At 58.2% G+C, this 23054-nt stretch overlaps 3 protein-coding genes across 16 annotated transcripts in view; 2 read left to right on the top strand and 1 right to left on the bottom strand.

Annotated features, from left to right (window-relative positions):
• Nucleotides 1-8641, top strand: part of DGKZ (diacylglycerol kinase zeta) — a 41850-nt gene extending 33209 nt beyond the window's left edge. For 7 of the 9 annotated variants that reach the window (XM_048948088.1, XM_048948091.1, XM_048948087.1 and 4 more), the window contains 9 exons: nucleotides 1249-1289; nucleotides 1772-1962; nucleotides 2491-2522; nucleotides 3280-3320; nucleotides 3569-3689; nucleotides 4207-4243; nucleotides 4425-4524; nucleotides 4777-4941; nucleotides 6743-8641. In XM_048948088.1, the coding sequence (XP_048804045.1) occupies nucleotides 1249-1289; nucleotides 1772-1962; nucleotides 2491-2522; nucleotides 3280-3320; nucleotides 3569-3689; nucleotides 4207-4243; nucleotides 4425-4524; nucleotides 4777-4941; nucleotides 6743-6859 (845 nt within the window). In that variant the 3' untranslated portion in view covers nucleotides 6860-8641. The remainder of the gene's footprint in view (nucleotides 1-1248; nucleotides 1290-1771; nucleotides 1963-2490; nucleotides 2523-3279; nucleotides 3321-3568; nucleotides 3690-4206; nucleotides 4244-4424; nucleotides 4525-4776; nucleotides 4942-6742) is intronic. The other 2 variants (XM_048948092.1, XM_048948085.1) reach the window with 1 other exon arrangement.
• A 77-nt stretch (nucleotides 8642-8718) lies between these two features.
• MDK (midkine) lies at nucleotides 8719-11573 on the top strand. 4 transcript variants are annotated; one of them, XM_048949379.1, is made up of 5 exons: nucleotides 8719-8877; nucleotides 10579-10662; nucleotides 10720-10899; nucleotides 10973-11134; nucleotides 11239-11573. In XM_048949379.1, the coding sequence occupies exons 1-5, from the start codon at nucleotides 8751-8753 to the stop codon at nucleotides 11262-11264; spliced, it is 579 nt and encodes a 192-aa protein (XP_048805336.1). In that variant the 5' UTR covers nucleotides 8719-8750; the 3' UTR covers nucleotides 11265-11573. The 4 variants fall into 4 exon arrangements, with proteins under 4 accessions (XP_048805336.1, XP_048805337.1, XP_048805338.1 ...); XM_048949380.1 differs by having other exon boundaries at nucleotides 10738-10899; nucleotides 11239-11570; XM_048949381.1 differs by lacking the exon at nucleotides 8719-8877 and adding an exon at nucleotides 8932-9701 and having other exon boundaries at nucleotides 11239-11572.
• A 314-nt stretch (nucleotides 11574-11887) lies between these two features.
• On the bottom strand, nucleotides 11888-18790 carry CHRM4 (cholinergic receptor muscarinic 4). 3 transcript variants are annotated; one of them, XM_048949376.1, is made up of 3 exons: nucleotides 18660-18790; nucleotides 14619-14660; nucleotides 11888-14505 (listed from the first exon to the last, which is right to left on the bottom strand). In XM_048949376.1, exons 1-3 carry the CDS (start codon nucleotides 18712-18714, stop codon nucleotides 13028-13030), a joined length of 1575 nt encoding a protein of 524 aa, XP_048805333.1. In that variant the 5' UTR covers nucleotides 18715-18790; the 3' UTR covers nucleotides 11888-13027. The 3 variants fall into 3 exon arrangements, with proteins under 3 accessions (XP_048805333.1, XP_048805332.1, XP_048805335.1); XM_048949375.1 differs by having other exon boundaries at nucleotides 14619-15051; nucleotides 18660-18761; XM_048949378.1 differs by lacking the exon at nucleotides 14619-14660.
• Nucleotides 18791-23054: the final 4264 nt, after the last annotated feature.

Below are 23054 nucleotides of genomic sequence, written 5' to 3'. Positions count from 1 at the left end.
CATTGAGAGCCACGTGGGACTTTAGACTCAAGGATGTTGGGATCCCTGCAGCCAAGTTCAGCGGTTCTTTGCCCAAGCTGTGCCTCTGGCAGCTAACCACGAGTAGAGCGAGCAGCCTGCCAGGCAAGGGCTATCTGCTGCTCTCCAGCCCCGGAGCTGAACACAGCCCTGTATGCCCTGTCTCTTCGGGACTGGTGGGGTTGCTCTTCTGTGGCATGCAGGCAGGGGGCCCCCATGCTCTAGCAAACTGGGAGTGAGAAATCACCTTGTATATCTTGGAAGTATGGGAACAGTTTCCCCACTGCTTTCCAGCTACTTTTCCCCATTCTGGAAACAGCTTTCTTCTCTCCCTCTGCCTTCACTGATCTGGAGGTCAGAGCTCTCTGTGTGTATCTGGAAGCTGAGATAAGTGACTATCACTTGACACTTTATCTCCCTGACTTGCAAGAGGAGTTTCTAATTGCCAGCAGCAGGGCTTAGGGTAGAGCGAAGCTGTCTACTTCCTGTGTACTCAGGGCAGCACACAGCTGCTTAGCCCTGCACGCAGGAGGGCTTAGCAAGGGCCAGGGAGAAAGACAAGGGCAAGAGCCACTCCTAGCCTAGACCAGGAAAAACAGACTTGTCTCCAGAGCTGGCAGTCACTGCTGATCAGGTAAAGGCCATCTTGGATATAAGTGAGATGCTTCAGAGGTCCTGGCAGGTCACCTGGGAAAATTGTCCTTTCTTCTTATCTCAGTGGAGATGCTGCTGTATTTCCCCTGAGATCTCAGGTCTCCAGCATGTGTGTTGGTCCCTCTCACCCTGCAAGGGACATCAGGTACAGCCAGAGGCTGCAACATGGGCCTGAGAAGCCTCATACTAGGGTGAAAGGATGTTGCTTCTCCCTTGGGGCCTTCAGACCCTTCACAAGGGGCTGCTGGGATGGCTGCTCCCAGGTGTCCCTCCTCCAGCCAGTCTCCCAGCAGCAGGTTCTGAGCTCAGGAGAATGCGTCAGGAAAGGAGCCAGAGCCTCATTCAAGACAGCACAGTCTTGTTAAAGCAGCTGAATTATAGGCCTTCAGCAGCAGCTCCATGGCTGTAAATCTCTAGCCAGGATAGAATAGATGAAGCTCTTTCACTCCTCTAATCCGATCTGGGCAATCCCCACTCAGTTTGCAGAGAATTCCCGGGGCCCCCAAGGGTCCCAGTGCAGCAACCTTGCCTGGGCAGCCAGGAATCACTCTGTCTGATTCTGTCCCTGTCTTGCAGCAACCACAGCAGATCGATTCTACAGGATAGATCGCGCTCAGGTGAGTGTGGGAAAAACAGCCTGAAACATAAGCTCTGAGGGGGGGACGTTCAGGAGCCACTAAAAGCGACTCAGACTGTGTGAAGCTGGGTTGCCTCCAGGTATCATCGGGGGTGTGCTTTAAGCTGAGGCAGAAATCCTGTGAAGGTCTGAGGTCCTTTTGAAAAGAGATGGGATTTGTGCCAGCCTGGGGTGAGGACTGGGGGAATCGAGGCAGGAAAAGCATGCCTGACCACAGCCTCAGGCACTGGTGATGACAGGCTTCACAGGAGTAGACAAGGTGGGATGCAGCTCCCTTCTTTTCTGTCTGTCTGACTCCTTGAGGCTCCACATGGTGCCCCTTTCTGTCAGCTTCAGTCAGCTACAGTCCTGTGGGCAAAGGCTTTTCAGAGTGGTATGAAAGGTGTGGGGTTTGAGGGGTTGAGAGATGAAGCTATACAGATGTAGGTCTTGCTTCCAAAGAGGCTGACTTTTGCATTCCAGGAGCACCTCAACTATGTGACAGAGATCTCTCAGGATGAGCTCTATGTGCTGGATCCAGAGCTGGTGATCACCCAGACCGTAGGCACATCTCCTGCCATGCCTGATCTTGTCGACTCATCTGCCACACCTCCTGGGCACCATTTTGCTTTCCCTTCCTCTTCCTCCTCTCCACCCTGCTCTCCTGCCCCCAGGTGAGTCTGCAGTGGGAGGAAATGGGTTGCTGGGCCTCAGGAAGGATGAGCAGCAATGGGAAATCCATGGTTGGCTTCACAGCTTTGATTCCTAGGCTGGATTGCAGAGGGGATCCCAGGAATTGAATAAGAGTCCACTGCCAGATTAGACCAAGTGGATGGGATGCTGTCCTGCCATCCTTGCTTCATTGCTGGCTGTGCTGAAGGCAGTAGAGCATCACAGTGTGACTAGGCCACGGGGCCAAGCTCCAGCATCTGGTCTGTGGACATGGGTCAGGCCAGGCTCAGGTGTGGGTGCTGAGAGCAGTAGTGGAAACGGGAGTGGGGCTGGGGAAGAACCCAGCTCGGGGAAGAATCAGATGGCATGGTCAGAGGGTAGCTGATACTTTGGCCTGCTTCTCCTGCTGGCTGGAGAAGTGGCTGGAGAGGTAGGCATCTCCGAGCTGTCCCTCCACTCACCACGTGCATCTTTCAGGCAATGTGCTGCCCAGGCTGGCAGGGTTAGTTACACCTTCTCTTCTCTTCCAGTGCTGATGCTGAGCTCTGCCTCCTGCACAAAGGTGAGTTCGTCTGTCCTCACTGCAGGCGCCAAGCAGGGCTCTCAATCTGTCTTGCTTCCTCTCCTGAACCTTTTTGGGTTCCTGCCATTGCTTTCTGGCCTATCCTTTCTCTGAAGTGCAGCCAGAAGCCCTGCAGCTAATGTGCTAGGTGGGGGCAGGTGACCCCAGAGGCAGGCAGCAGTGACCTGATGATGATTTGTGTAGTGGTCTGGCCAGGTGCTCCCCAACTCTGCGAGCTGCACGCAGAGGGCAGGAAATGGCATGGCAGAGGGGTTAATCCCCCACCTGCAGAGCTGTGTGCTGTTGGCTGGGTTGGGGGCTGTTTCTGCCAGGCCGCAGCAGGAGCTCGGGAGGTGGGAGCACAAGGTCAGGGGCCTCGCTGAACTGAGTAAATGGAAAGAGTTTCCTGGAGCTTGAGCAGAGCTCAGAGCCTAGACGTGTGAGTGACTCACGTTGAGAGGCATCCTAGCTGCTGGCTGACACCCAGATCTGCCCCTTGCTTCCCTGCACACATCTCCCTGGGCCAAGCTCTGGTTGCACTGCCAGGTACATACCTCTCTTCTTCCCTCAGATACCCAAGGGTGCAGGGGTCATGTATAATCAACCTGGCTGCTGTTCACCCTGAAAACAAGGGGCTGGCACCTGGAGGAACTCAGCTAACAGCTTTGGGTCTCTGGTGCCCAACTCTTGGTTCCCCAGGTAGATAAATGGCATCACAAGATGAAGTTTTCTGATCCCAACCCATCTCTCTTTGCAGATGACCTGATAGAAGCTGCCAAGAGCGGTAACTTCAGCAAGGTAGGCACTTTAGCTTTGTGCTTTGACATGCCGCTGCCCTTCAGTGGCTCCTGGTGAGGCCTTTCCTCCATGCAGTGCCCAACCAGGAGCAGAGGGTGAAAACCAGGCAGGCTCCTGGCAAGGAGCCTTGGTCCTCAAAGCTCCTCTTCAGAAACAAGCTGCTGGGCACTCCAGGGATGCGGTGCCAGGACTTGGGGAGTTATAGACGAGAACTGAAACTCATCTGGACCTCTCTGCCAATCCCTTAGTTCCAAGAGCTGCACCGGGCTGGAAGAGACCTGATGGTGCGAGACTCCTCTGGCCGAACTGTCCTCCATCACGCCGTCATATCAGGGAGCAAGGACATCGTCAAATACATAATTGAGAATGGTGAGCTGGGCTGGTTCACTGTGGCCAGAATGCCACCCTTAACAAAGCAGGCTAGCAGCCAACAACACCCAACCCTCTGTGTAGAGGGTCCCTCAGATTTGCTGTATCCTCCCACTGTGACATGGGCTATCCTTAGCATCTTTCTGCCAGTTCTGGGTGCCCTGGGCTGTTATCCGATCCTTGCTGTGACCGTCATGTCTCTGGGAAACATCTCTCAGTGTCATGCTTCTGCTTTCATGGGAGCTGACCTGTTGTTTTTGGCAGCTTCCACTGAAATGCAAGCTGATTTATTTTTATTTGGCTATTTCTCTGTAATGAATCCACAAGCAACTCTTCTTTCCTTATCTCAGCTGAGGTCCGGTGCAGTTGCTGGCCTGAGGGTTTTGGAGCCAAGCCCTTTGTGGGCAGTACAGATAGTAGCCCCTACAGCAGGGTGCAGTGTGCAACTGGGGTGTTGGTAGGCCCAGCCCTGCATTGTGGCCTGGTCTCACTTGCGCCGTACTCTTTCTCTCCACAGCCCCTTCAGAAATCCTCGATGCCACAGAGGAGGAGAAGTAAGTTATTTCCTGACATTTGTTCCTTGTTGGCCATGGTTTCCAGTCCCCAAGCAGCATCCCCTGGGCTGACCATGGGACAGGCACCTTTTGCAGCCAGGGGGATGTCTCTCATGTGCAGCACTTATCCCCTCTTGGTGTGTTTAGGGGGCACACCTCACATCTTCTTTCTTTCCCGTAGTGGCGAAACCAGCTTGCACCAGGCTGCAGCTCTACGCCACCGCACTATCTGCCACTACATTGTGGAGGCCGGAGCGTCACTCATGAAGACTGACCTGCAGGTGATGGTGGGAGGACTGGGAGGGGTCCTGTTGTGGGGCTGGCAGGAGTTGGGCCATGCAGGCCCGTCTGAAGAGCAGCTCAAGGGCTGGAGTTTTTGCCATCACGCAGCCTGTACATGGGGAAGGCACCAGGGCTGGGAAGAGAGGAGCCGTTTAGGGTCCCCATGGTGCCGCTCAGCCTGCTCTCAGCAGCAGAGGGGTTAAATTCCCCCCCATCCTTTCACTTCTCTCCATGTTGTTTTATTAAATTAGGAGCGAGGCGCTGGAATGTCTCATCCCTGTCTCCCCCTTCCCACCCTGTGGGGTCACAGCGAGGACAGTCTCGCTGTCGAACTCCCTCCCAGCCGCAGGGCTCCCCGCGCAGAGCCAGGACAGAGCACTGGGGCTCCTCGGGTGAAGCAGAATGTCAGCAGGCGGGTGAGGAGCTCTCGTTCACATACCACATTAATTGAGATGTGTCTTGGTGCCAGGAGCTGCTGCCAGCCCCTGCAGAGCAGTTGCAGGAGGGGGACTAAGGCGGTGTTTTGGTCTGCAAGGTTCCTGACATTGCAGCAGGGAGACGTGGTTGTGTTTGTCTGGCAGAGGAGGTGTAGGAGCAGGTCGAGAAGGTACAGTCTATGGATCTGGGAAAGGACCCCAACCAGGGGCTGGTTGAGTTTAGGGGCCGCCTCAGACAATGAACAGCCCCTTGCCAGCTGCCAGGGAGATGCTGCATACACAGTCTCTGGCTCCTGATCACTCCTTCTTGTTCAGATAGTGCCCAGAGGGGTGGCCTGGCAGGATACGTGGCAAGCAGCCATGGGACAAGGTGATTACCCGTGAGGGGAGAGAGCCAGGAGAAGGCAGCTGGGGTGGCACGGCCCTTCTCTGCCCTTTGGGAAGAGCTGTGGGATGCTCTGCCTGATGAACAGCCTCAACCTGCCAGCAAAGAAAGAAGCCCAGCTCAGGAATGACAGCCTGCCCCAGGGAACAGGGCTTGCATGTGCCTGTGTGAGTGCATGCCTGGCTTTGTAGCTCTTTGGGGACCCACCTGCTCATGGTGCTGACCTTGTTTAGCCCCAGGTTACAGCCTGCCTGCACAGGCAAGAACCAGCTTCCACAGAAACTCTGCTGTAGAACCTTTGGCAGACCTATATGTATCACAGCTGGGGACAGCATGGTCGTGCACTCACGACCCTGAGGGAGGCTGGCCCTTATCAGGTAGCGCACATCAGCCTGTCTGTGCAGAGGGGCCCTGGCAGCTCCAGTTTCAGGCTGCAGATCCAGGCAGGAGGTGGTGCTGGACCAAGGCTTCTGCAGGGGGATGAGGAAGAAACTCTATTCCTCCTTTTTTTTTCTTCTTTGTTCAATGCTTGCTTAGATTCAGTGGCTGCAGAGCGGAGGCCCCCAAGGAGAGCCAAGCAGTGAGGCATACAACAGCCTCTAGCCCCCTGCATGCTCAGCACTTCTTGGCATGCCATGGTGTGTGTATGCATGATAGGTTTCTTGGTGGCTGCATGCCTGGCAGCAAGTACAGGAGTGTCCCAGGAGTTTCTGTGCGAGTGTGTAAGAGAAAAATGTGCCTGTGGGTGCCCCCTTTGTAGTCCCACTCTAGTGCATCTTTGCAGTGGGATGTGCTCAAGCTTTTGTTCATGACCGTACCCACACAGCGGAGGCTCCTAGAGCCTGACTATTGTTCACAGTGAAGAAATCCGTCTGTGGGTTGTCATGGGGACCCCTGCACCCCACTCAGTCACCGTGGTCCTGCTGTGTGCCGTGAGATGAGCTGGGCAGCATCGCTTCCCTTCGGGGGCCGCTTTTCAATGGCAGCGGCAGAGTGCCAGGTTTCCGTGGCCTCTCTCAGCAGAGGGTTTGTTCGGCACTGTGGAGCCCAGGCATTAATGAGAAGGAGAGAGGGGCAGGCAGAGGGAGGGGGAGAGGAGACGTAGCGGCGAGCCGTTAACAGATTTGCTTTTTATGGAGTGCGGGAGTTCATTAGTGGACACAGTCCAGATGGCTGCAATAAGCTGGTGAAATGCGATCCTCCTGCGGGAGCAGGAGCACTGGTGAGGCTGCAAGAGGGAAGGGGGGTTGGTATTCTCGGGCATTCCCCAGACATACCCCTCATTCCTCACCCTCTCCCTCCTGCCTCGACAGCGCCGGGGAAAAGCGTGTCATGGGGAGCAGCCTTTGTCTCCTCCGGTGCTCAGTGCACTGATGTGTTACCTTCCCTCTGCAGGGAGACACCCCTAAGCACAGGGCTGAGAAAGCCAATGACCCCGACCTGGCTGCCTACCTCGAGAATCGACAGCACTACCAGATGATCCAGCGGGAGGACCAGGAGACAGCTGTGTAGCGCTCAGCGTGCCTTAGCCCAACCAGCTTGGGCAGGACGAGCAGAGGGCGGCACCTGGCAGAGCTGTGAGTCTGGCCCAGCCCTCCTTATGTGTCAGCCCAGTCGCTGGAGGAGATGGAGACAGCAGGGCTGTGCCCCAGGTTGGGCTGAGACGCTGTTTATGAGGACAGTGGGTATTTGGGACTTGAAGCCCTGCTCTTTGTGTGTCCCCCTTTGCCTCTCATCAACCATGTTCCCCGCTCCAGATGGGCTCCATCCCAGAGCCCCACTGGGGCAGGCAGGGATGTAGCAATCTGTCACCCTCACACAGGGGAGCAGTGGTAGTGCCCCCAGCAGGTTCTTACCTATGATCCGTGCAGGACACCATTGCTCACCCCTCTGCCTGCTAGTGGTAACGCTCCATTAGGCACTTCACCTTGTCCAGAAGAAGCACCGTGATGTACTGCCTCCAAGTCCTGTTCTCTCTTGTTGGCCTGGGACTGTCCTTGGGCTCTGTGGCAGGAGAAAAGTCCCTTGTGTTAGAGAATGTGTACCCACCCCTTCCTCAGAGCATCTGGGACTGGCACAGCTGGATGTGGGGCAGTTGCTTTCAGTGCCGGGCCTGTGCTGCTCTCAGGGATCTCCCCGTGCTCCCAAACTACGCGACCGCTGCATATGGCTTCTGCCATCCCCACAAATCAGACTCAGGGTCTTGCAGAGAATCCTTGGAGGTCCCCCAGCCCAGGCGCAAGCTCCCTGGGTAGGCTGCCAGCAGGCTGCCAGCACACCTCCACAGGTTTTAGCAGAAAGAGGGATTTGGATGCATAGGAAGCATCAGGACCCCAGCCCCAAGTCATGCATGTGACAGGATGGCATTTGGGGCACCATCTGCCACGGGACACGAAGCACCGTCTGCCCTGCAGAGGCCATGAGTGCTGAGGTAGCACAGCAGCCCTCATGCATGCACTTTTTGCAGAGCAGCAGTCCCTGGCTGCAGGGTGCCAGCAGAGGGGGAGGGCAGACGACTGTTGGCATTGGTGCATTCAAGCGGGAGGTGTGTGCAAAGCAGGTCTGGGTTGCAGCGTACAGGTGGGGTCCCAGGAGAGGAGGCCGGGGCATCCCCAGTGTGCACTTGCACCTGACTGTGGCTGTGCTGGGTGACACTGCTCACATCCCCACAAATACTGAAAAAAAAAACATATCATGACACCACAGAGAACCACAATGCTGATCAGGCTTTAGGTTGGGGCAGAGTTACCTTTGAGGCTATGGGGCAGCCAGACCAGAGCAGCACGAGGCTGGTGCTGGGGTTCAGTGATTAATATCATCGCTGTTCCGATGGCGACGCTCCAGCAGCACCAGGAGTTCCCATCAGCGCTGCTCATTCGTGGACAAACGCTGTCATCTTCCCAAAGGTGCAGACTGCTGCCCCAGCTAGGGTCCAGCTCCCCCTTCTCCCCAGTTTGTACATCCCCGTTTTTGTACAGGTAGTTCAGAGACACACTGTCCCCCTCCCCGCCAGGCCCCACACGTGAGCTGAGTTGCTGTGCAATTCTGAGCCTGGCTGCTGTGTAGGCAGAGGCGGAGGGGTGTTGGTAGCCCTGCCCACATGGGGCAGGGGTTCTGTGCAATACCCAGTTCGGTGTTCCCAGACGCTGTGGTAGGACTGTATTTTTGTAACTCTGTGAGTGCCCGCTCTAGCAGGCCCGGGGCCTGGCGTGAGCCCGTGCTCCCATCGCTTTTTGACTTTTGACTGTTTGGATGTTGTTGTTTCTTGCTATTGAAATAAAAAAAAAAAGTGGATGTTTTAATTCTTTCCGCTGCGGTGGGCGTGGGGTGGGTGACACGTGGCTGGGGTGAGCCAGATTGGGCCTCAGCCTCTGGGGCAGCGCGGGGCACCGGCACTGCAGGGATGCAGTGTGGGATCAGCTGCAGCAGGAAGGCTGCTGCCTGCTTACAAGAGCGAAGGATGAGGAAGGCTGCTGCCTCTTGGGATACCTGCACCAGCACCACCAATCCTGCAGCTTCACCGAGGGCAGGTAACCAACCCACACGCTGTGCGATTGCGGTGTTTGTCGCACTTGCTCTCCCTCTTTTCCCTCCTTCCTTCAGTGTGAGACCCCTTCCTGCAAACGCAGCCCCCTGCTGCTGGTTGGGGCCGCAGGAACCATTTCCCGCTCTGCACAGCCCCGTTGCACCCGGGGCTCCGTGCTGGGGCACTCCTCACCCCCAGCCCCCGGCTGCCTGCCGTTTGTGATTCCTGGCGCCGAAGCAGCTCCCAGGAGCCCGCAGCCCGCTCCCAGCGGCCTTCCTTCTGGAGAAGGGGCACAAAATGGCTCTGCTGCCCACCTCAGCCCCTTCTTCCGGCCGCCGTGGCCGGGGGCTGGAGGAGAGCTTCGCGTTAGCCCTGCTCGCCCGTGGGGAGAGATGGTGGTGAATCCGTCCATGAGGGCAGAGGGCGAAGGAGGCACCGACGGGGCTCCGCCTGCGATCCGCAGAGCCCCGGGACTCAGCGCCGAAGGGCTCTCGGAGCCCCGGACCGCTCTGCAACGCTCGCACGCGGGTACAGAGGGACACAACGACGGCCTCGTAGGGGCTCGAGCCCCCGACAGCCGAGCTTAACCGCGCGGCCCCTCCCCGCTGAGCAGCTCCACCAGCCCCCGGGGCCGCCCCTCGGCCCGCCGCCAGCCTTTGTGGCTGGCCGTGCTGCCGGGGGGCAGAGGAGGGGCTTGCACGGGGAGTTTGGGCTCCGACCACCTCGGGCTGCCGGCGGGGCCCGACGTCAGGGGCCGCTGTGCTGCGCTGCGCGGGGCTCCGCACGCGGCCGTCACACAAAAGGCAACGGCGCCGCTCCGCGCCGCAGGTGAGTGGGGGGGTGGGGGCACACGGAGCTCCGCAGGCGCACCCCCTGCCCCGCCGAGGGAGGGGGCTCGGGGGGCGCCGGGGTTCCCGCGGGGCAGGGCGGAGGCCACCCCCTCTCAGCTCCACGGGGGAGCGGGGCGCACCCTGAGGGTGGGGAGGGGGTGCGGGAACGCTTCTGGGAGCGGGGGGCTGCGCCGTGCGGGGCGCGCGGCGAGGGGCGGCGGAGGGATGGGTGCGGAAAGGCTCCCCGAAGAACCCGACCTTGGGGGAGACGGAGGGGGCTCGGAGCCCCCAGCGCTCTCGGCCAGGCCGACGGGTGCCGGGGGGCGGGAGCGGGGCACTGTGCCCAGGAAGGGCCGGGGCTCCTCTTTTAAAGCATCACCTGGCGCGTCCTTCGGCGCTGATGCGGGGTCAGTCCGCGCGGGGCAGCGAGGAAGGATGGGGACGGGGCCGGGCCGGGGCGAGGGGTACGGGCGGTGGAAGGTTGCGTTCCGTGCGCCGGGACTGCTTCCAGCGAAGGGGGCAGCGCTCAGCACTCAGAGCTGGGTGCACGCGTGCACATGTATGAGCGCTTACGCGTGCACACGCACTCACCCGCCCGGCAAACGCACGGAGGTGCGCTGGGAGCCGCGGTGCCGGCAGTGGGCGCCGCTCTCCCATTAAAGCGCTCCTCGAGCTCCCACGCTGCGCGTATCCGTCTGTGCGAACTCCGCTGGCTCCGCTCCAGGCCCCTCGCGGCAGGGGGTTCGCTTTCCATGCCTTTCTTCCCCCCTCCGCCCCCGGATTCCGCGGGGGCCGGGCCGAGGCACCGTGGCAGCCCCTGTGCTCCTGGGGCCCGGGGCGATGCGCGGTGCCCATCCCTCCCTTCCCCGCTCCAGGCAGGATGCAGCCCCGGGGCCTCCTCCTCCTCCTGGCACTGCTGCTGCTGGCGGCCACAGCCGAGGCTGCCAAAGCCAAGAAAGGTGAGCGGGCGCCCGGGTGGGCACGGGGAGGTCTGGGTGTGCCACCCCATCTCCCAGCTGCCGCCTCCCTTGCAGAGAAGGCAAAGAAGGAGGGTTCCGAGTGCCAGGACTGGCGCTGGGGGCCCTGCGTCCCCAACAGCAAGGACTGCGGCTTGGGCTACCGTGAGGGCACCTGCGGCGATGAGAGCAGGAAGCTCAAGTGCAAGATCCCCTGCAACTGGAAGAAGAAGTTTGGAGGTGCGAACGTGGCTGTGGGGGGACTGGGGCTGCATTGGGGCCACACGTTCCTAATGCCTCTCCCTTTCTGCAGCTGACTGCAAGTACAAGTTTGAGAGCTGGGGAGGGTGCAGTGCACAGACAGGTGTGAAAACACGCTCAGGCATCCTGAAGAAAGCGCTGTACAATGCCCAGTGTGAGGAGGTGGTCTATGTGAGCAAGCCCTGTGCCGCCAAGATGAAGGCCAAGGCCAAAGGTGAGTCCTCAGCTCCCCCAGGCAGCGCTCAGGGTCAGAGCTGGGCAGGGAGCTGCTGGTGGTTGCAATAATGCTAACACATCTTCCATGGTCATTGGGTGCAGCTAAGAAGGGCAAGGGGAAGGACTAGAGTGGGGTGGACGATGTCCTCATCGGTCCCGGACACATGTGCCTCTCCCACCACAAGGAGCCACACTCCAGCCACCTTCCTCTCCTTCTCCTCCTCTTCCTCCTCCTCTCCCCACCTCCTCTGCCACCGAGATGCCTTGTTTAATCGTTAGTTTTGTTGAGAGCAGACCAACTGGCCCTGGGAAGCTGCTGCCATTGCCCTGGGGGCTGCTGCAGCCATACTGACCATTGCTTTGAGTGGTGCCGACTGGATGCTCTCACCTCTTTTGGGAAATGGGTTTTGGTTTCTTTTCCAATAAAATTTTTAAAAAAACATAACTGAGTCACATCCTGCCTGACATCCCTGTGCAGCGGTGCAGGGCTGGGACCCCAGGAGAGGAAGGGGATCTGGCCCTTCACCTTCACATCCGTCTCTGCTCAGAGTGATGCTGTGGGGAGGCCGTGCCATCATGGGGTTCATAGCACCACCAGGGTGTCTACCAATCCCCTGGGACCAGAGGGAGCAGAGCAGTTACTGTGTGCCTGGGCACAGCAGCCTGGGTGGCCACCCACATCAGCCCCACAGCAGCACCTCATCTCAACAGCACTTCAGGCTGCTGCCCTCTTCTTGCTCCCACCCCTGTCCTGCGGTGGGTGACAAAGGCGCATACAGGAATGTTACCGTGAACAATCTGTGTCTGCACTCACTGTCCCTATCAGGGCCTATGGGATGCTGAGGACAACACCACATGAAATCCTCAACCTGTGGCCTTTGGTTTCTGGTCCGAGGTCTTTATTTGCTGGGGGTCAGCTGTAGCTGTAACACTTCTCTGAAACCCAAAACCAACCCGCCAGGCAATGTGGGTAATGCTATGTCAGGATCCTAAAGGCAGCGGCAGTGAGGGGGGCAGGGCAGCCCTTCTCCAGGTTGCACGGCATTGCCCTGGCATGGAGTGAGACAGACAAACAGACATGGCAGTGTCCCCACATTTCAGCAGAGCCCCAGCCTTGGCAGAAGTGAGGCAACAGCACGATGGGGCCTGGGCTGCACGCACGGGGCCAGGAGGGGCTGGTGGGACCCCACATGCTGAGGACTCTGCAACAGCAGAGGTTGTGGGGTTACGTCCATTTACAAAGCTCAGCAGTCATCTCCTGTGTCCTCCCTGGGGCCACCATGGTGGGACAGTGTCCCACACTGTCCCCACAGGTCCCTAGGCCAGGAGGTGACATTGAGACAAGGAGGGAGCTCACCACTGCTGCTTGGGCACAACCCCAACCTCATGAGTGGACAGTCCGAGGGCCTTCTGTGCGCACACCTAAGCCATCCAAGTCCAAAGTGGCTGGCAAAAGTTGGGCCCGCCTGCTTCTTTTCATCTTGGGTAATAAATAGTCTACAAGGCTATTGAAAGCACCCAGCATTAGGCTGTTTGTGTGCAAACAAGCTCGGACAGCCGGGAGACAGTCAGCCACAGGGAGAAGAGGCAGCCAGTCTGATGAGGAGTACTGATGCCTGTCGGCCAAAACATCCAGGACAGGGAGCTGGGAGGGCTCTGGTTAGCACATCTGGCCTCAGCTCGCCTTCCTCCCCATCCCTTCAGTGAGTCCCTGGGCTCAGGATGTGCTGCAGCTCAGAGGTGCCGTGGACTTTTGTCAGCACTATAGGGCACCACCTGCCAGCACTTCGCAGTCTGCGCTTCTGTGAGAGGGAGCAGAGGACCTCTCCAGGTGAATGAGACGAAGGGGAGGACTGCGGTAACGTTGCTGAAGTGGTCCCTGAGCACCAGCTTACCTGGCCGTGCCAATGTTCCTGTACTGGCACATGAGGAGGTGCTTAAAGGTTTTCTTGAACGTGGCATTACAGAGGGCATAGCAGGCTGGGTTGATGGTGCTGTTGACGTAGCAGAGCCAGTAGCCGATGGACCACACGGTTTCCGGAACGCAGGTCTCGCAGAAGGTGTTAATGAGGACCATCACGTTGTAAGGAGTCCATGTGAGTATGAAGGCTAGCAGGATGGCAAATATGGTCCGGGTGACCTTCTTCTCCCGGGCTGCCATCTGGCGCTTCTTCCGCACCTGGCTCCTGGCGATGCTGGCAAACTTCCTGGCGACATTGGCAGGGCGGCTGTTGGACAGGGAGTTGTGGTCAGAGGCTCCTGCCTTAGCTGGGACGATCTCGATGGCAGTGACACATTCGGTCCCAGTCTGCTTGGTGACGATTTTTATCTTGGACCACTTGGAAGTCGGGTTCACCCGAGGATGGGCTGGGCTCTGTCCTTGTCCTGCTGGCAAGATTTCCGTTGTGGGCTTGTCTTTGGTGGTCTGGGTCATGCTGACTGTGCTGGACTCATTGGAGGTCTCCTTCTCCTCCTGCTGGCCAGCGGCCTCTGTCTGTGCAGAGGGCTGGTCATCCACCTTCCCATTCCTCACCTCCTCCTTCACCTCCACGGCCCTCTTGGGGGAGTTATTGTTGTTCTGTTTGACTGGGGGAGCCTTGAAGAAGCTGAGGGACTTGCCTTTCCTCTCTTTCCTGCTTTCGGGCTTGTGTCTCCTCACCCTGCTCCTGCTGGCCAGCGAGATGTGGATGTACAGCACCGTCATGATGACCACGGGCAGGTAGAAAGCAGCGATGGCCGTGCCGAAGGTCACCGCCGGGTTGGAGAGGAACTGGATGTAGCATTCCCTCTCGTGGACTGTCCTCTTGCCCACAATGAACTGCCAGAACAAGATGGCAGGGGCCCAGAGAATGAAGGACAATATCCAGGCGGCTGCGATCATGAGCCCCGCCATCTTGGTGGTCCTCCTGGCCGGGTACGTCAGGGGCTTAGTGACACAGAAGTACCGGTCAAAGCTGATGATGAGTAAGTTCATGACTGAGGCGTTGCTCACCACGTAGTCCAGGGCCAGCCACAGGTCACAAACCACAGCCCCCAGTGGCCAGTAGCCTTTGATGATGTAGACTGTGTAGAGGTTCATGGAGAAGACTCCGATGATGAGGTCGGCGCAGGCCAGGCTGAAGAGGAAGTAGTTGTTGACAGTCTGCAGTTGGCGGTTCACCTTGATGGACAGCATCACCAGGATGTTCCCCACCACGGTGACGAGGCTGAGCGAGCCGGTGACCGTGGCGATGAAAACCAGCTCCACCGTCTTGTAGTTGGTGGGGGGCTGGATGGCCACCTCGGAGCGGTTGCTGAGGGTGACGTTGTCGTAGGTCAGGTTGGCCATCTTCGCCTGCCAGGGCTGTGCCGAGAGGTTGTGCATGGGGTCTGCAAGGAGAATGGAGACAGAAAGGAAGAACATCACGTGTGGTGGTCCGTGCGTCTGTCCAGCGTGGCTGTGAGCCCTGGGAAAGGGCCGTGCCATGGCTCTTCGTGCTCACCTGTATCTCTGGCAGCAAAAAGCTCCTTATGGAAGAGGAAATCTGGGACAGGGAAAACAGCAAATTTTGTTACAGCTTCAGCCCAAAGACGTCCGTGTGAATCCCACAGCATCTTACTGGGCACTGGTCTGGCCTGTCTTCCAGCTGGGCTGAGGCCCAGGGCTCAGACAGGCTTCAGTTTCAGGGTAATTAGCCTCAGATGGGTTCACAGCCCAGCCCTGGCAGGTGTGGGAGATAATGGGCAGACAGACTGCATTCATGGAAACCTAGATGTCTGTAGGTGACCCCCGCAGTGATGAGTGAGAGGAGAGTGGTCTTAAAAATAATCAGTGCAATGAGGGAGCATTTCCCAAAAGAGGAAAGAAATGGAAGTGCTGGGTGGGCAGGGCAGGGAAGCTGATCTTCCTCTCCAGTACAGCTCCAGCCCCTAAGTCTGCTTTAAAAAAACAAACAAACAAACAAACAAACACAAAACTGTCTTTCTTTTCTACTAAGATAAGATTGCTGTGTTAGGTTTTTTTGTTTGTTTTGTTTCCACTAAGTTTATAGACCAGCATCCCCCTCTAAGTGCATTTAATGGCATGGCAGAGGCTTGCACTCTCAGTTGCCCAAAGTAAGATGGAAGTGCAGCTCATCCCCCTGCACAGCTCACGAGGGAGGGAACAGCAGAAGCTCGATCCAAACGTCCGTGGATGCCACCCAGAGGTCAGGCTGCAAACTTCTGGGTTGAAAAAGGAAAAAGTGGATCCTCGGGATGGATTACCGTAACCGGCGATTTGAAAGCGGCGGCTGGCTCTTTTCAGCCATGCCCGACCCGTCGGCCGGAGCCCGTGGGACATCTCACGGCGATTCCGATGCTGATGCCCACACATCCCCAGACACCAGCCGGATCTCGGCCCTGCACACTGTCCTTTGCCGGCAGCACTCAGCCCCAGGCCCGCCCTCACCATCCTCTTGCAGCAACCTTGGCTGCCGGCCTTGGCTCTCCCCAGGACTCCCAGCACCACTCCTTCCTGCAGCACTTGGGATGCATGGGGCTTTCGGCAGAGCCTGGGACGGAGCTACACTTTTGCTGCCTACTGTTTGAATGCTACCTGCCTTAGCGGGATGCTCTCGGTCTTCTATAGCTCTGGGCTGGAGCTCTGACAGCAGCCAGCGCAGATACGGTGGGGAGAGGGGGAGAGCAGCAGGAGGGGAAAGAGGGAGAGGCTGAAAGGACCACAGCAACAGGTGTCTGCCCCACAGCAGCTGTGCCCTCCTTGAATCTGGGATCAAACACCTGTGGGAGAGACAGGGACTGGGGGGAGAGAGCATCAGGAACAGGTTGGGACTGAAACCAAGGCAGCTGTGGGGGAGCAGGGATCGCAGTTGCCCTGCTTGCTGCTTTCAGCCCTGCCTGGACAGACTCCACAAGGCACTTGTCCCGTCCCTTTCATCCCATCCTGCTCCATCCCATCCCATCCTGTCCCAGCAGCCCCGCTCCCAGCCGAGGAGGCATGGGGAAGCTCAGGGTCCAGGCGCCAAGCTGCCACTCGGGATCCGCCCTGTGACCTGGACATGGACATCATGTTTGCACCAAGTGATGTTTTCCGCCCTTGGCGTTGCACAACCGAAACCTCAGAGTTTCCCACAGCCCAATCAGCCCAGCACTGCTGGACCCAGACCAAGGCAGCGTTAACCCTTAGTGCTACAGGAACAGTCAGCTCCTGCCCTGTGTATCTCGGTTATTTCTGTGCCCGTCCTCATGCTTTGACCCCTCTCTCCTCCAGGTGCATGTAGCTTGGTGCCCTGAGGTGCCACCACTGCCATGCCCGGCTGGCACTCAGGCAGTGCCAATGCTTGCTGCTGTTGTGCCCTTTGAGGAGCCGCAAAATGCATTAAGGCCATCATGGGCAGTAGAAGGGTCACCTTTCTACATCTCCAGCATTTGGCTTCCAAGCACTGCCCACTCTGCCTGCAGCACTCGGCAGCACTGGGGCAGCCTGCCCACTGCGCAGGGCTCTGCCTTTAAAGGCCAGGCTGCTGCTGCCCCTCCTGCTGGCTGACCGATGGAGCTCCTCTGCCGGGCTCTTGAGGCTGAGCAAACAGCTGCCACGGCTCCTGCATTCCCCCGGCCCCTCTGCGTCACGGCAGCAGCACAGGGCCAAGACAGCTCTGCTTGGAATGCCAACTCCAGGCACGCTTCAGTGAGCTCACAGATGCCGGTGTGAAGGAGCTCCAGCAGTGCTCGGGTGCTGAGTGTCCCCATCACTTGAGGGTGGCACTGGTGCCAGCAAAGGCTGAGGAGTGGGGATGGAGGTGCGAGGGGATGCAAACAGGAATGGCTCAGTGCAAAATCCTTCTGTCTTACTGCCCCAGCACACACCTTGTGGCTTCTGAAGCTGTCCTTTAACTGTGCAGCTCAAGAGCCAGTGTGGATGGATGCTGAAACACAAGCAAACCTCCCTCGGGTTGATGGAGAACAAGAGGGGCACATCCCCACGGCTAACAGAGGATAGATAATGCCCTTTAATGGGCATTTTGGGGCATCAAGGGGCAGCGGGGCTGTTTGGGCTCTGAACCTCCTGCCATGTTTGTGTGTACATGGGCAGGTGAGCCATGTTGGTGCCGAAGGCGGCACCCACTGCAAACAGCTCCCATTTCCTCTGCTGCCACTCTCCCCCCATCCCTTAGCCCTGCAGTACCCACTTGCCCTTGGCACTGCTGGCTGTGTCTCAGCATGTCGAGGGACAGCAGCTCCAGGGCTGAGGCCTGCTGGGTGCTGTTGGGCACTGCTGGGCACTGCTGCTCCTCCTCATCTCGTTATTTTTATTACCCGACTTTGACTGTGTTTTCCTGGGGAGATGTTTGTCATTTTCATTAGAAACAACAAACAAACAAACAAGAATAAAGCAAAAAAACCACAACCACGACAAATACTGGTATCAATAGGATCCTCGTGGGGACAGTTTAAAGAGAAAAACCACGCTCCTCCTGCAAACTCAGAGTAATTGGATGATGGCATTAATTAATCATTTCAGTTCATTTCTCTTCTATGAAAGAACACAGACTGACCTGCCGCCGCGGGCACGGCGTGTGGCTGAGCACACCATGCTGATGGTGCCCCTCCTGTGTGCCCCTGCCCAGCGGATGCAGGGCACAATGCGGGGCCGTGTGGCTGTTCCTTGGGCTGCCCGTGAGGGTGACACTGCCGCAGCCCTGTGGCAGCAACGCGGCTGGGGAACGGCAGGTGCCCAAGCGCCAGGCGCTGGAAGTAGCAATGCTCAGAGCATGCCACCGCTGCTCAGGGTCCCAGTAAGAGCCCAGAGCTGCTGCTCTGCAGCTGGGGAAGCAACGCTCCAACCACGGTGTTGGCAAGTAGCAGATTGAAATGATCGAAATCACGGCCACAGTGAAGTCAGAGGGCTTGAGACTGAGGAAGGACAGAACCTGGTGTTGCACTGATTTGAGAATATGCCAAGGGCCGTTCCTCTGTTTGAAGCCAATGTCATTATTTTGGGAACGAGGTGTGTGCGGCTGCCCGACCCATCGGCCGCAGGCAGCTGTATGCGATGCGCGGCCCGGGGGAAGCACTGCCCTTCGCAGCACGGGGCTCTGCGCAGCGCTGCGCGTCCCGGGTAGGGAGGGACAAAGTAGCGAAAGAGAGGGCATCTCGTCCCAAAACCAGGGGGAAGCAAAGGCGAAAACGCACGTAGCGTCCTGCCTGAGAGACAAATCTCCGTCCAAGAGGAGGTACTGGGGAAGCGAACGCTCCCGGAGCCGCGGGACGGAGCACGGCGGGCACAGACCGCGGAGCGGCGCCGCCCGGACGGAGCCGCCGCCGGGTGCAGCCCTGCACCGCTCCGCTCCCCCCGGGCCAGGAAACGACGGCGGTTCCCGCTGCGGAGGGCCACTCCGGGGGCACCCAGGAAAGTTGGATGAGAGACCCCCACGACTCCCGAGCGCTCCCCCGCCCGGCACCGCGCACCCCGACGCGTGACCCATCATCTCCCCGGATCCCAACGGAGAGACCCTCGGTACCCCCGGCCCCGCGGCACTCACCGGGCAGCCCCCAGGGCGAGCCGTCGCCCGCGGCCGAGCGGTTCTCAGCGGCCATGGTGCAGCGCCGAGAGCTCCGCCGCGCCGTCGGGGGCTCCGGCACGCATGGCCCCGGCCGGCACCCGGCTCCCGGCGGCGCCGTGCGGCGGAGGGCGGGGAGGGGCGGGGGGAGGGGGAGGACCCGGCTCTGCCGGCCCGGCCCGGTCCCCCCCTCCCAACATCTCCTCCCCGCCCCCTCCCTCTCCCGCCCCCAGATGTGCCGCCCCCAGATGTTTGTCCCCCCCCCCCAAACGCCGGAGGAAAGCTTTGGGTACGGGGGTGGGGGGGAGCACAACGTCACGGTGCCGCGGCCAATCCCCGCGCCGCCGCTCCCCCCCAAAAAACCCCTCGTGTGCCCCCTCCTTTCCCAGATGTGCTCTCCCCCGCTCCCCCGGCAGTTGTGCCGTGAGCCCCCCTGCGCCCCTCACCGCGGCGGGCAGCCCTGCAGCACCGCGGACAGCGGCGGGCAGCGGGCACCGAGCGTGGCACCGCAGGTGGGGAGGGCGCGCTGGTAGCGCCCGAAGGCAGCGCCGGGCCGCTTACGGCCACGGGGGAGCTGCGAGAAAGTGCCTTCGAGGCCGCGGCCCAAAGCCCTGACCTCGGGCACACCCCACCCTTTCCTCTTCCTTCTTCTCTCCCGAAGAAAATCGGTGTCAGGGAAACCGCTGCGCTCGGGGTGCACCCGTTTGGCTGAGTGCTCCCAAGCCGATGGGGCTGCACTGGCACTGGGCTGCTTGATGGGCTCCAGCTGTCACGGGTAGGCATTCAAGGCCTCTCCCGTCCCGCACAGCTCCCCCAGCACCTCACGGAAACCTCCCCCAGCACGGCCCTGGCCCCTGCAGCCCCCACCGAACCCAGTGCTCCCATCTACACGCTTTAATATTCATCAATATTCAGTCAAATACAGGCTTGGTCTAAAGAAAACGTGCCTGATGATGGAACTATTTACATTGCAAATCATTTCTAATAACCCACCAGTAGTCAGCTTGATAAATGCTAAACCATTTATCAGCCAAAAAAAAAAAAATAATAATAATAATAATAATAAAATATAATAAAAACAACTCAGAACCTGAGAGAGGGAACAAGCAGGTGGAGATGGGGCTCAGCCCTGTGCAGCAGCACTGAAGCACTGTGTGGGGAGCAGTGCCAGTGCTGATCCCCCCAGCAGGGACCTGAGGCCCAGGGCTTCTCCTGGAGGAGAACTGCTGGGGGTACGGCCAGGATGCCAAATCTGGGCAGAGCCAAAGGAGGGCATTGACACCTCACTGCTCAGCAGCATCTGCCTTCCGTGCTTTCAGAGATCACTGCTGCTATTTTAAGGTTGCACTCAATTTTGTCACATTTGCCATATAAGCACGACTTGGAATATTTCAATATAATTGTTGTGTTGCAGTCTCCATTCTTGCAATGCTTATTTGCTTTCTGGGTAATGGAAGGGGTAAAGTGCTTTTGAATCACTTCTTTTATACCCATTATCCAGAGGGGAAAAAAAATTGAAAAGAAAAAGAAAAGAAAAACTAGAAAAAAAAAAAAAAAAAAAAAAAAAAGAAAGAAAGAAAAAAAAAAGGAAAGAAAAAAGGGAAAAGAATCAAGTTGAAATGCAGGTGTGAGCTGTTCCCAAGCTAAGGAGCCGGGTGCTCTGTTGGGTCCTTACCCAGTTACAAGCCATCCCCCTTTGCTCAGTGCACTGTCTGGTGCTGCTGGGGCACAGGGCACCCCAGGCAGCCCAGCACCACCATCATCCCAAGGCAGGATAGGCTGGGGAGGGCCGTGCTGAGGCTTTGGGCACTGCCTGGGGCTCACAGCAGAGCTGGGGGTGGAGGAGGCTCAAGGCTGCAGCAGGAGAGAGCTCTGTGCTCCACTGGCCAGGCTAATAACCTTGTATTAAATTATGAGCCCGGGCTTGTGGCTTGTTTGTTTTTATTTTTTTTATAAGCTGTCTGTTTAGATTTATCACCGCAATTCCTGATAGTGCCTTGTCGGGGATCATTACGATAATCGCAGTGCAGTGTCTGCGGGGAAGAGGAGGGGAGAAGGGTGCCGGGTAGGAGCTGCCTGCAGCCTTTTGGGGCACAGGATGCGGTGAGGGGGAGGCACAGGGCAGGAGCCCTCGCGAGGGGATGTCGGTGAGACACTGCCCAAAAGGCGGGGTTAGGGCCCATGGGGTTCCACACAGAGGGAGGGGGGAGACAACCTCCCAGCAGGAGGTCTCCATCCGTCTCCTTCTCCAACTCCATCTGAATGAAGATACTGCTGGGAGGAAGAGAAGCCCTGAGAGAGGATGTGCAGAGAAACCCAGAGGATGCGGTGCAGTTGGAAATTAGAAGGTTCTGTTTTGGCATCAATCCTTCACCTCCCCTTAATTCCCAGTAATTACACCATTTATTTAGGTAAGGCTCTTGGAGCTGAGTGAGCAGAGGAGAAAACAGCAGGAGGCCCTCCACCCCGGCATGCCATCCTCCCAGCCAGCTCCCTTACACACTTGGGTGTGCAAACAAGCACGTGCAGCCTTTCTCCTCCTCCTCCCCTCAGCAGTTCTTACTCTGCCCGTGCCAGCAGTACTCCAAGACCCTCTCCCACAGCAGGAAACAGTGTTGTGCCCTCCCGTGAGACTATGGACCCCCAACTCCAGGATTAGGAGAGAAGCAAGCAAGGAATAGTGAGAGTGGCACCTGGAGGAGCAGCCCACAAGCGTCCCATGCTGCAGTGAGTGGCTGGGCTGGGTCCAAGTCCCAGCAAGCACCATCTCCAGCCCGTCCTGCTGCCATCAGTGTCATCAACTGCGTGGGAGGCAGCACTCCTAGAAAGAAAAACCCATTCAAGTGATGAGCATAAGACAAGTAACAGTAAAGAGGGAGTGAAAAAAGAGCAGGAGGAAGATGCTTGAGAGAGTCACCCAGTAAGAGCCTATAAACTATGTTGTTCCCTGGCAGAGAGGAGTCATGGGAAGCAGGGGCACGGACACCTTGCAGCAAACGTGCCACGGCCCTTTCAGTTTCACTTGGTCCCTAGAATCTGGCTGAGATGTTCCCCAAGCTGGGTTTACAGAGGCAGCGAGCAGCTGTGGGTAATGCTCATCCCTGCCACGCCATGCCCACCACCCTGGTCCCGTCTCAGGGCCACGACCTCCATTCCATGTCCCCAGCACATGCCGCGCACTTGGCTGCATTGAGCCCACCAAGCACTGCGCAGGGCTAATTTCTGATGGTGCTGTCACGATGCATCATGTCAAATACCTCACAGGAGTACAAGCACATTATGCCGACGCAGCCACCTTTGTCAGCCAGAGCTGAAATCCCAACATGAGAACACCACAGGTTTAGCCTTCCTCAGCACCTCTGCAGCAAATCCATGCCAGGGGCCTCTCGGGGCTCCTCGCAGCCCAGCACTGCCTGAGCCCCCTGCAGCCCAAATGCTGCTGCTCTGGAGCTGCACTTGGCGCCTGCAGCAAAGCAGCAGGCCCAGCCTCACTTCCTCCCTAAGTAATTGCTTTAATTAGCATAGGGCTTGATGTAGGTGATTAGTTCTCGGGAACTTTGGCAGCAGGCAAACAGACCAGCACAACCCCTCATGGCCTTTGCATTTATCTGCCTCAGTGCCAGCCTCACTGCCAGCTGCTGATCCATCTCCATCAGCCCACATGAGCCCTTGCTGAGCCCATCTGGGGCTGAAGTGCTCAGAAATAACTAACTGCCCATTACAGCTGCCCTACCACATGGTGGTGGTGCCCAATCTGGAGGAGCAGCCAGAGCCCCCAGAGCTCTCGGGATGTCACTGCTTTGTGAACATGGGAGAAGAGGGAAGGCGAGGGGCTCAGCAAGATGATGGAGCATGGCTGCAACCTTCAAAATGAGTGTTTCTCTGATTTCAGCACTTGAGAAGGCAGCAGGTCCTGGAGCTCTGAAGTCCATCCATCTCTCCCAGCGCCAGCACCATGTGCTCCTGCTGCCCCAGCACCCACATCTCCCGGTCCAAGGCAGGAGCAGATGAAAGGCTTCTGCTCAGGATGCGGCATGGAAACAAATCCCTGCACTCTGGAGTGTGCCCGGCACACTGTGGCAGCGGGCAGAGGCCTCTGCTCCAGGGGCTGAGAGGAAGGGGTGCCATGACAGGGCTGGAGATGGCTGAAGGCAGCAGCTGTAAGAGGAGGCCATTCCCCACTGTGTGCCGAGCCCCGCGCAAGGCTGGCAGCAGTGCCACATTGTGTGCTGCACACCAAGATCCCAATTAGAGGCAGACGCCTCACATGCTGAACACTTTAATTAATTTGCCTTTTCCTGTCAGAGAATGGCTTCTCTGACAGACTGGGAGGGAGCAGAGAGGGCTGCTGCTGCCCAGCAAACTGCGCTTCTGCCT

The sequence above is a fragment of the Lagopus muta genome, chromosome 6 (assembly GCF_023343835.1).
Source record: "Lagopus muta isolate bLagMut1 chromosome 6, bLagMut1 primary, whole genome shotgun sequence".
Lineage (NCBI taxonomy): Eukaryota > Metazoa > Chordata > Aves > Galliformes > Phasianidae > Lagopus > Lagopus muta.
Note: the sequence above shows the minus strand (reverse complement) of the source record. Positions and strands in the feature narration are given on the sequence as shown.